A 12,257-nucleotide genomic window follows, 5' to 3' on the forward strand; every position below is an offset into this window, starting at 1 on the left:
TAGTCTGTGTGAAGCTTATATAACAGTGTAAATTTATTCTTCCCTCAAAATAACTCAATATACAGCCATTAATGTCTAAACCACCGGCAACAAAAGTGAGTACACCCCTTAGTGAAAGTTCCTGAAGTGTCAATATTTTGTGTGGCCACCATTATTTCCCAGAACTGCCTTAACTCTCCTGGGCATGGAGTTTACCAGAGCTTCACAGGTTGCCACTGGAATGCTTTTCCACTCCTCCATGACGACATCACGGAGCTGGCGGATATTCGAGACTTTGCGCTCCTCCACCTTCCGCTTGAGGATGCCCCAAATATGTTCTATTGGGTTTAGGTCTGGAGACATGCTTGGCCAGTCCATCACCTTTACCCTCAGCCTCTTCAATAAAGCAGTGGTCGTCTTAGAGGTGTGTTTGGGGTCATTATCATGCTGGAACACTGCCCTGCGACCCAGTTTCCGGAGGGAGGGGATCATGCTCTGCTTCAGTATTTCACAGTACATATTGGAGTTCATGTGTCCCTCAATGAAATGTAACTCCCCAACACCTGCTGCACTCATGCAGCCCCAGACCATGGCATTCCCACCACTATGCTTGACTGTAGGCATGACACACTTATTTTTGTACTCCTCACCTGATTGCCGCCACACATGCTTGAGACCATCTGAACCAAACAAATTAATCTTGGTCTCATCAGACCATAGGACATGGTTCCAGTAATCCATGTCCTTTGTTGACATGTCTTCAGCAAACTGTTTGCGGGCTTTCTTGTGTAGAGACTTCAGAAGAGGCTTCCTTCTGGGGTGACAGCCATGCAGACCAATTTGATGTAGTGTGCGGCGTATGGTCTGAGCACTGACAGGCTGACCCCCCACCTTTTCAATCTCTGCAGCAATGCTGACAGCACTCCTGCGCCTATCTTTCAAAGACAGCAGTTGGATGTGACGCTGAGCACGTGCACTCAGCTTCTTTGGACGACCAACGCGAGGTCTGTTCTGAGTGGACCCTGCTCTTTTAAAACGCTGGATGATCTTGGCCACTGTGCTGCAGCTCAGTTTCAGGGTGTTGGCAATCTTCTTGTAGCCTTGGCCATCTTCATGTAGCGCAACAATTCGTCTTTTAAGATCCTCAGAGAGTTCTTTGCCATGAGGTGCCATGTTGGAACTTTCAGTGACCAGTATGAGAGAGTGTGAGAGCTGTACTACTAAATTGAACACACCTGCTCCCTATGCACACCTGAGACCTAGTAACACTTACGAGTCACATGAAATTTTGGAGGGAAAATGACAAGCAGTGCTCAATTTGGACATTTAGGGGTGTAGTCTCTTAGGGGTGTACTCACTTTTGTTGCCGGTGGTTTAGACATTAATGGCTGTATATTGAGTTATTTTGAGGGAAGAATAAATTTACACTGTTATATAAGCTGCACACAGACTACTTTTCATTGTGTCAAAGTGTCATTTTGTCAGTGTTGTCCCATGAAAAGATATACTTAAATATCTGCAGAAATGTGAGGGGTGTACTCACTTTTGTGATACACTGTATACATATAATGCATACTACCGTTCATACTGTATCACTACTTACTGCATACTACACACTTTACTGTTATGTAATGCATATTACTATTCATAATGCACCACTATACGGTATACTGTATACTACATACTACATACTGTATACTACATATCGTACTGTTATATACTGCATAGTACTGTTCATACTGCACTGTTATATAATGCATACTACTGTATAATGTTTAGCACACTGTGCCACTATATACCACATACTGCAGTATGAAGTACACAATATATAGTACACAGTACAGTTTACAATGGTGCAGTATATAGTATGTAAGTATGTGTAATAGTATACAGTACATACAGTACAAGAAATCCGGGCTGCTGGGAATAAAAATACAATCTAATCTTCTGTGCTTGTTTATTTGAGCGACTGGGACTAATTCAATTGCACATTTTTACAGAGACACTTTGCCTGACTGTAAGCACAGGTTCAGCAGACGAGCCTGAATAAACCATTAAAAGCTTCATCGATCGAACCGGCTTGTGATCTGTAGCAAAGACACATCTGAGAGCGGTGAAAAAAACAAAGCCTCAAAGCGGCTGAAGATTTAATGGACAGGTTTTCTGAGGCCAGAGTTAAGCTATTATTGGACATCAAATGACGTTATACTCATCGATTGATGGTTTGTTTTGATTGCGGCCATGATATTTCTTTCAGAAAGTGTCCACTTAATGTGAGCTGTGAGACGGATAAACCTCGAACATGAGGACACGAGGCTCGATCAACTTACACAGACGTTTAGAAAGGCTGAAACATTTCATCTCCTGGTATCATCAGTTCCAAAATGTCCTTTAAGGGCTGTGTGAAGGAACGGCGACATTACAAAGTCGTAAATGCTTTACCGTCCCTACTTTTTCTGAAATGCAGGAATGGTTAACCAGACAAAACATGACATTTTGGCTTCATCCTCCCTGTAAAAAGGGAGAATCCAAAAACACGGCATTATTTTATTAGCTTTTTCCATGCTGTCCCAACTTCCTTTATTCATGTTAGATGTATAATAACTGTGGCGTGAACGTGAGCTCACTGCAGTATCCACATAAAAAAAGCTGAGAATTCGAGAGAGAAGAGGCTCAGTCTTTTATCCACCTGCAGCAAAGTGAGGCACTTATCTTTTCAAAATTGAAAAATGGAGAGGTACAATCCTCAGACTTCCGCAAAGGAAAAACACAGTATTTATCTGCTCGTCTGAGCGACGGTGACGTGGTGAACGCAGAGCTGCTTTATTCCTTTATTCTGTTTATTTCCGCGTCTTTGATGAAATGTACGGTTAGCTTCCGCGGTGAGGCCTGCGTCCGTGAGCAGCCTGCGAGTCCGGCCGAGCCGATGCTGAGCCTCTCCGTCAAGTGGTTGGTGAAATGTGGCACTTTAAAACGCCTGATAATAATAATGATAATAATGTGGCCAGTGAGAGGATATTGTCTTAATTGTAGTAATAAATACTACTGTGGCGCCCGGGTGGCGCAGCAGGATATTCCGCTAGCACACCAGCGCCGAGATTCTGAACTCCTCGGTTTGAAACTCGGCATTGTCACCGGTCAGCTGGGCGCCATCTAGCAGTGCAGGCATAATTGGCAGTGCCTGTAGGGAAGGATGCCCAGAATATGTGGACTGGGTCTTCAAATACTGTGTAAGGACCCTGATTGGTGGATAGAGGCGCCTGTGCAGAGTGAATGGGTGGAAAAGGGTTCCGTTAAGGGCTGGGCGCAGGTCGGAGGAGGCGTGAGCAGCAATATACCCACCTCAACTGCAAAAAATCAGGGATCCCCCAGCAGCGGAAGACAAATTGACTGGAGAAAAACGCATGAAATATATATTAAAAAAATTAATAAATAAATAAATGATATCGTGGTAATAACTCATATCCTGAAACGTGTGTCTTGGACATCATAGAGGTACAAAAATAAACACTCATACTGTATAGAATCCAGGATTTATTGTTTCTAGTCCTGCTCAATTCCGAGCTGTAAAATCCAGGATGTAATTTCACATTGCAGCGCTGCCCGGACTCCATCCCTGTAATACAGACCAGCACAAATCCAGAACAGAGAGAAAATAACAGGCACGACGGGTCACAACCTCGAGCCGTCCTCTACTCACTAACGTTAGCATAACAATGCTGCACATTCCCACGTCTGTGGAATTCCACAGACAGAGCCACAGCTGGATTCTTCTTCTGCTCTGCTTCCTACATTTTTGCTGGCTCGGTAGGAAACTCCCACGATTCTTTCTGACCGCAAGTACAAAATCATGCGATGATCGAGCAACGATAAATGAAATTACAGAGCAGGATCAGGACAAAAGGACGAGATTCTAATTCAATCAGAACAATGGCGCAGCAGCAGGCCTGTAAGATCCAGCTCGAGGCTCCGTAAAAGAAAAAAATAATAATAATATCCAACCCTGCTAATGCTAACATGAATTATAAAGACCCACTCCAGTAAAACGTGTCTTTTAGGAGGAAATCAGTGTAAAATAGCGGGGGGTGGTTTGTGCATTAAGCTAATTAGGCTCTGCGTCCTGGCTGAGTTTGTGTTTTTTAGCTTTATGCTCGCTCTGGACTCGCTCTGGACTCGCTCTGGCCTTTGCTAACAGGATGTTTAGTGCGGAACCTCTGAAACCTTCTTATTAGCAAAGAGAAAAGATGAACAAATATTAATAAGAAGCAGAAACAGCACTATTATCTCGTGGCTTTTAACCCTCAGAGTCCAGTCTTCTAACTCTGTAGTTCGTTCGAGTCGCACTAGCCCTCCAACAATGAGAACCGGGTTCGAAGCTTAGCAGGTGATTGGCAGGTACAAAATAAAGTAAACTTCAGACATGATTGACTATGTCAGAAGCCCAGTGCCTCTTGAACACATGGAGAACATGCAAACTCCACGCAAAAAGGACCTTGGCTGCCCAGCCGGGAACCAAACCCAGACCCTTCTTGTTGTAAGGCGACAGTTCTTCCCACTGCTGCACTGTGCTAACCCCGAAATTAGATTATTTTCTGCATAACTATAGTACTTTTTACGCCAGACTCATCTTAATTGCAATTAGCAATCTTGTAATGAGGCAGGTCGTTGCCCCACACCTGCAATAATTAATAATAAATGTAATATGCAGGATGCTTCATATAAAGATCACCAGCAACCGTGCCGACAGAAAACCATTACAGTGGCATTACAGTTTCAGAGAAAAGCAGGCTGCTAACAGAGGAGCCGGCAGCTCTGTGAGGAAGAAACCGTGATAAATAGAAACACGTCCACCTGTAGCGGATGAAAGCTCAACAAGGTGCATGTGACTTAGTTAAGAGGAACTAACACGTCAATCATATGTGCCTATATGACCCCTCTGTCAGCCATAAATAGAAAAGCAGACACTCATGATCCTGAAACCATGAAACCTCCACTCCCCAGCCCGTGCTGATCTCAGCGGTAGGTGGACCGGCTCAGGGGCGTAACTACCGGGGGGGGTTTGGGCCTCCATGACATGAACTCAACTCCCCACCGCACTCGCCAGGTCGTTATTATTATATTACAATATTGTAGCGGCGATATGTGAGTGACATTCAGCTTAGCCAATCAGAGTGCAGCAACCAGTTTATACATGTGTGTTCGGACGTTCTGCAGTTACTTAGTTTTGTGTATGAGACTCGCCGTATGGCCCCAGCATTGAACCCAATAGGTAGTTCGGGTGCTGGAGCTAGGCTAACGCTCATTGAAGTCCTGACTAAACAGTTAAAGTGAACTCTACCTTTTTTTGCACTGGGGCCCATGAGCTCCTAGTTATGCCACTAGACCAGCTACAGAAACGCTATTTTTCTCAAATCAGACACTTTTTTATCCTGACGTGCTTTTTAAAATGAGTGAGGTTTTTGTGTCTTAATAAAACTTAAGACACAAAAAAAAAAGTCGTCCACCTTTAGGTTAAAATTTAAGCCCCGTGAGACACAGAGAGTGACCAGAGATGTGGACTAAATAATAATAAATGTAATGGACTATCACTGCAATTTTATTAAAACATTTATGTAAAAGAGGTCACAGAAAACGATTTTGGGAAGGAAAGACGATCAGCCTCATAGCTCCAGTAAAAAACAAAAAAAAACTAATGTTGGTGTATTAATTACATTTGAGGCAACAGGAACATTTTTTAATTTAATATTTTGCTAAAATATAATAAATGTAGGATTAGGATTACATTAACGTCAGCGCGATAAACATAAACGGCTTAATTTCTATGATCACGTCAGTAAATCGAACACCCGCTTCACACACAGGAACTTTAAAACAACAACAGGGGATTAAAAGCACAGCAGCTAAACCTGAGCTGGGAAATCAATCGTACGTGGATCCTGCAGCCACTTTAATGCGATCCGGAGGTCACGACAGGAACAAAACATCTCAGTACAACCCGGTTCCATGTTGTGATTTCCTCAGCTACCCAGGAAAAGGCTGCGATCAAACCCCAGAAGCCAAAAAAACAGAGCCCCCCGGCCCCTGAGGCGTGCCACAAATAGGTCTCATACAGCCCTGGGTAATGACTGACTAAGACCTCCAGCTGATGCGAGCAGAAAAACAGGACAAGTGCTCTATTAAAGGAGCGAGGGGCTGAAAAAGGCCCTACATTAACGTCACAGGCTTTAAGCTGCTTTTTTTACGGCTCTTCAAACTTGTCGATCACGCTGAAGTGGCGTGATGAGGCGTTTCACTTTAAACACAGAGCTGGAGCTCAAACTCTCGTACATCAGGACGAAAGGAAAAGCGTCATGACGTAAAACTGAAAGATCTGATTGGTGTGACGCAAAAGCAAATCAAAATAATGATTATATTTAGTGCAGTTCTTCTGAACGAGCTGAAACCAGCGTCAAAACCATCAGATAGTGGAGAAATCTACTGTGTACTGGGAATGTAAAGGATTCTATATTATTATTTTATAAACTATAGTAACACTAATACACTTTGAAAGGTCACAGAACTAGTAAATTATTAAAAAGAGGTCACCCCTGTGGTGCCACACAGTTCTAGGAAGCTGGGTTCGATACTGTGCTCTGGTCTATTTAGAGTTAATGTCGTTCTTTCTTTGGCCAATTAGTTTGCTCAGGATGTTTCTAACAATAAAACCCAGTCAGTAGTTCCTACCTGTGAAGAAACTTGTGCCTGCTGAACAAAGGAAGGAAGGAAAAACGAACAGACAAAAGCAAAGAAAGGAAAGAAGGAAGGATAGAAGAACAAAAGGATGGATGAAAGGAAAGAAGGAAGAAGGAAAAGAAGGAGGAAAAGAGGAAAGAAGGAGGGAAGGAAACTAAGAAGGATGGACAGAAGGAAGCAAGGAAGAAAAAAGAATGGAAGGAAGGAAAGAAGGAAGGAAAGACAGATAGATGGAAGGAAAAGAAAGAAAAAAGGAAGGAAGGAAAAAACAAAGGAAGAAAGAAAGAAAGGAAAGATGGAAGGAAGAAAAATTCACAAGCTGTTTTAAAATAATTATAGAAAATTATTTAACCTGGAAATCATTAGGTTCCTTCCTTCCTACTTTTCTTCTTGACCTCCTTCCTTCCTTCCATTCTTTCTTATATCCTGAAGGAAGGAAGAAAGTAAAGAAGAAAGGTAGGAAGGAAAGAAGGAATGAAGGAAGGATGGAAGAAAGGAAATAATGAGGAAATGATGGCATAAATGAACAAATAAATGAAAATATTTACTATTTAAAAGTACTGGCATTTATGAATTAGGATTGTAAATAATTATTTACCCCGCCCAACCCCCACCCCCCTGCCTCATCCTGCCCAAATATCAATAAAAGAAGGATATGTCATCTGCAAAAATCTGCAACTATTTTTATAATTTGCTGCTTTTTTGAGATTATTAAGCAACTGATGAGCAAATCACTGAGATAAACCAAACCAAACCAAACCAAACCAAACCAACAGCAATCTGTGGTGCTCTAAAGCAAAACAAAGTAAAACAGGAGTAACTGACCTGTCCCTTCGTCCCTCTGAACCTTCCTACCATCTAACATCAGTCTAACCAATCTTCACTTCAACCTCCGAACCCAGGAGCTGCTGGACGAGAGCTACTTTCAGTCGGAGCGCTCCACAACATTACCACGGCCTCCAAGGTAAATTGAAAGAAAGTGGGCACACGTGGGGCATTGCCAACTGCTCTCTCATGCATGCAGAGGCATCTGTGGCCGCTCATAACAAAGCCGGCCGTGCCAGGCTGCTGATAAAATACAGAGTCCAAACACGGGCGAATTTCACAGAGAAGCAAATCCACACAAACATCAACGTAGGAAAGTGAAGCTGATAAAACTGTAACACACACACACACACACAACATCATAACACACACACAACATCATAACACACACACACACATAACATCATAACACACACACATCATAACACACACACACACACACATCATAACACACACACACACACAACATCATAACACACACACACACACACACACACACACACACAACATCATAACACACACACAACATCATAACACACACACACACACACACACATAACATCATAACACACACACATCATAACACACACACACACACATCATAACACACACACACAACATCATAACACACACACACACACACACACACAACATCATAACACACACACACACACATAACATCATAACACACACAACATCATAACACACACACACACACAACATCATAACACACACACAACATCATAACACACACACACACACATCATAACATCATAACACACACAACATCATAACACACACACACACACATCATAACACACACACAACATCATAACACACACACACACACATCATAACACACACACAACATCATAACACACACACACACACACACATCATAACACACACACACAACATCATAACACACACACACACACAACATCATAACACACACACAACATCATAACACACACACATAACATCATAACACACACACAACATCATAATACACACACACACACAACATCATAACACACACACACACACACATAACATCATAACACACACCACATCATAACACACACACAACATCATAACACACACACACACACACGTCGTAACACACACACACACACACACATAACATCATAACACACACCACATCATAACACACACACAACATCATAACACACACCACATCATAACACACACACAACATCATAACACACACACAACATCATAACACACACCACATCATAACACACAAACAACATCATAACACACACACACACACACACACATAACATCATAACACACACCACATCAAAACACACACACAACATCATAACACACACACACACCACATCATAACACACACACACACACACAACATCATAACACACACACACACACACAACATCATAACACACACACACACACACACACATAACATCATAACACACACCACATCATAACACACACACACACACACAACATCATAACACACACACACACACACCACATCATAACACACACACATCATGACACACACACACACACACACACACACATAACATCATAACACACCACATCATAACACACACACACACAACATCATAACACACACACAACATCATAACACACACACACACACAACATCATAACACACACACACACACACACACACAACATCATAACACACACACCACACAGGAGTCATGTCCTTCTGTGCAGCCTAGTTTGGCTGGCAGTCGGGGCACAGAGGCGCAGCAGTTGTAGGCAATTGTAGGCTAGTGGTTAAGGTACTGGACTGGTGATCAAAAGGTCGCTGGTTCAAGCCCCACCTCTGCAAAGCTCCTAACCCTCAATTGCTTAGACAGTAAACTATCACAGTACTGTATGTTGCTTTGGATAAAAGCATCCACTAAATGCTGAAAATGCAAATGCAGCATGATGATCTGTTAACCTCTCTCAGGTGCCTTCAATCTCTCTGCACTGTCTAGTTTGGCCGGCAAATGAGGCATGGAGCTTCAGTTATGTGCGGTCTGTCAATTTCTCCTGTTCAGTCAGTTCAGGTGGAAGTTTTCATATATATATCGTTCACTCCCTGTCTTTTCACACTTGCTTTACTCTGATTCTGTTCATTCCTGGGAACTCGCCCTGGTATCATGGCACGTTAGGCGTCACAAGGGAACCACTCTGGGAGAGCAAACTGCCCCAGAGGTGATGTGGCGTCCCGTGAATCAAGTCAAGTCAAATTTATTTGTGTAGGGCTTTTTACATTAGACATAGTCTCAAAGAAACTCTACAGAATCCAGGGCCGACAGACCAAAAACTCCTGTTGAGCAAGCCGAGGGCGACAGTGGCAAGGAAAAACTCCCTTAAAATTAAGTCCACTGTTATGTGTAGCGGAGCACAAATTGGTGTGGTATTGTTACTAAATCTTTGTCTTTAAAACTTTATTTTAAATGAACAAAGACAAATGTATGATTGGGGTATAAAGTAGTAGTGGAAGGAGTTTGTAATGTAATTAAGTAAACTTCAGGATATTTGGACATTACTGGTTAGCAAACAAGTGCTTTAGGCTGAACTACAGAGGTACAGCTTCAGCAGAGATTCGTCTCCGTGTGTGTTTACTCTGTGTAAACTTCACTACGCACTGTGGGCTAGTTTATATAAAAGAAATGAAATAAAAAACAAATAGAATGAAAAATGATTGTAAAATCGGGTAATTAAATCATGAACCATGTCCTTACACACACAATCCACTCAGCAACAATAAAACCTGAGACAGGCTGAAATATTTCAAAAGAAAATAAACTAGTGTGGCATGTTATTATCAGCATCAGGAGGGAATAGAATTGTTCTGGCTGATAAAATTCATAAAAATCTGCTCTGTAAATACTGCACTGGCATCCAGGTTCATAAAGCCGTGCTGTTTCATTCACTAGCAAAGTCTCTGTACACGATATTATATAGAAATTAAAATAAATACCACATTTACAAGACACTATTTTCCCAAAGCGACTTACAGTACTGTGACAGCATAAAGTCTAAACAACTGAGGGTTAAGGGCCTTGCTTAAGGGCCCAACAGTGACAACCTGGCAGTTGTCGGGCTTGAACCAGCCACCTTTTGATTACTAGTCCAGTACCTTAACCACTAGGCTACATCTGCCCAGTATACTAGATTGTAACTGGAACAAATTTCTAGAGCCATCCAACCAATCAGAATTAAGAATTCAGCAGCACTATGGTACATTCATTCACTGTCTGTTTTACCACCGCTCTATGGTGAGTTGGTGGTAGCTTTGTGGTTAAGCTACTGGACTGGTAATCAGAAGTTTCCTGGTTCAAGCCCTGCCACTGCCATGGTGCCACTGTTGGGCCCCTGAGTAAGGCCCGTAACTGTAAGTCGCTTTGAATAAAAGCATCTGATAAATGCAGAAAGTGTAACACACACACCCAGGAACTTTTAGTAGCTCCAGGTAACTTGACTGCACATATTTGCACTGTGGGAGGAAACCGGAACCCCCAGAGGAAACCCACACAGACACGTGTAAAGAGAACATGCAAATTCCACACAGAAAGGACCTGGACTGTTCCACCTGGTGCTACCCACCGAGCCGCCCTATAGAGTTACATCATAAACATAATAAAACGGGAGCGTTTAGCTGCACCATAAACAGCTGCCCACCAGTTCCCTTTTTAAAGTCTTTTTAAACTGTATGAAATATCACCTACACCTACGTACCTGCCATAAATACTGAACTAAAGAGGAAAATGTTGCTGCTTTTTCATTACGACAGCTCCCATGAATTTTCCTCACCTATCGGACCGTCTTCACAGTCGAGTTGGTGCAGTAACGCAGGAATAAATGTCAACAGCTTTAAAAGCGGCGCGCCGAGCCGCCGCAGCACGGCGTAATTAAAATAAACCAGGCCGCTCTTACCTTTCATCCCGAACTTGTTGCGTCTGCCGTACTTGTTGATGAGAACGAACATGACGATGAGGAAGACGCAGCCGAATGCGGCCAGGCCCACGGCGATAGACATCTGAAATAAAAGAGGTGCAGCACCGGCGCATTAACACTGAGCTGAATATAACAAAAATCATGAGTGTGAAAACGATGATAGAAATTCACCGCACGTTCACGACGTGTAAATAAATGTAAAAGACGAGTCTCACCCCGAACGAGTCCTCGTCCGGCCTGTTCGCTTCGCTCCCGGATGTCGGCTCTCCTGGTGAGAAGAGAGAAGATGTTAGGAGATTACAGCACCATAACACACTTCCAAATAAAAGCATGAGAGGGAATAATCACTATAATATGGTAAAAAAAAGGACTTGTGTTTGTGCGTCCATCTGTGTCTTAACGGGTGTGGTCAGGCTGGGACTGAAAGCAGGTCATTTAGCATTTAAGCTTTACTATTTTACAATGTGATATTTATTGTTTTACATGTACAGCATTTAGCATTTATCCAAAACAAATCATATGACACAATGGGGCTTGAACCAGCAACCTTCTTTTTAATAATCTAGTACCTTAAGCTACCACCTTACCTGCTATACTATTTATGTTTTTCTCTTTTCTCCCAGTGTAGCGTATTCAATTCGGCTTCCGCTGCAGGATGGGTGCTTGCCCCACACCCCTCCGACGCGTGCACAGCCCTTACCCTTCTTATCCGGCCACAATTTTTAAGTATTTGCATGTTAAGCCAGAAT

The 12,257-nt window shown here is 42.6% G+C and overlaps 1 protein-coding gene across 1 annotated transcript in view; it reads right to left on the reverse strand.

The window, feature by feature from the left end:
* ntrk3b (neurotrophic tyrosine kinase, receptor, type 3b) overlaps positions 1-12,257 on the reverse strand; it is a 177,884-nt gene that overhangs the window by 61,436 nt on the left and 104,191 nt on the right. Inside the window, exons 10-11 of the mRNA XM_063012388.1 lie at positions 11,724-11,776; positions 11,488-11,590 (exon numbers count right to left, since the gene is read on the reverse strand). Of these exons, the coding sequence (XP_062868458.1) occupies positions 11,488-11,590; positions 11,724-11,776 (156 nt within the window). The remainder of the gene's footprint in view (positions 1-11,487; positions 11,591-11,723; positions 11,777-12,257) is intronic.

The sequence above is a fragment of the Trichomycterus rosablanca genome, chromosome 17, assembly GCF_030014385.1.
Source record: "Trichomycterus rosablanca isolate fTriRos1 chromosome 17, fTriRos1.hap1, whole genome shotgun sequence".
Classification (NCBI taxonomy): Eukaryota; Metazoa; Chordata; class Actinopteri; order Siluriformes; family Trichomycteridae; genus Trichomycterus; species Trichomycterus rosablanca.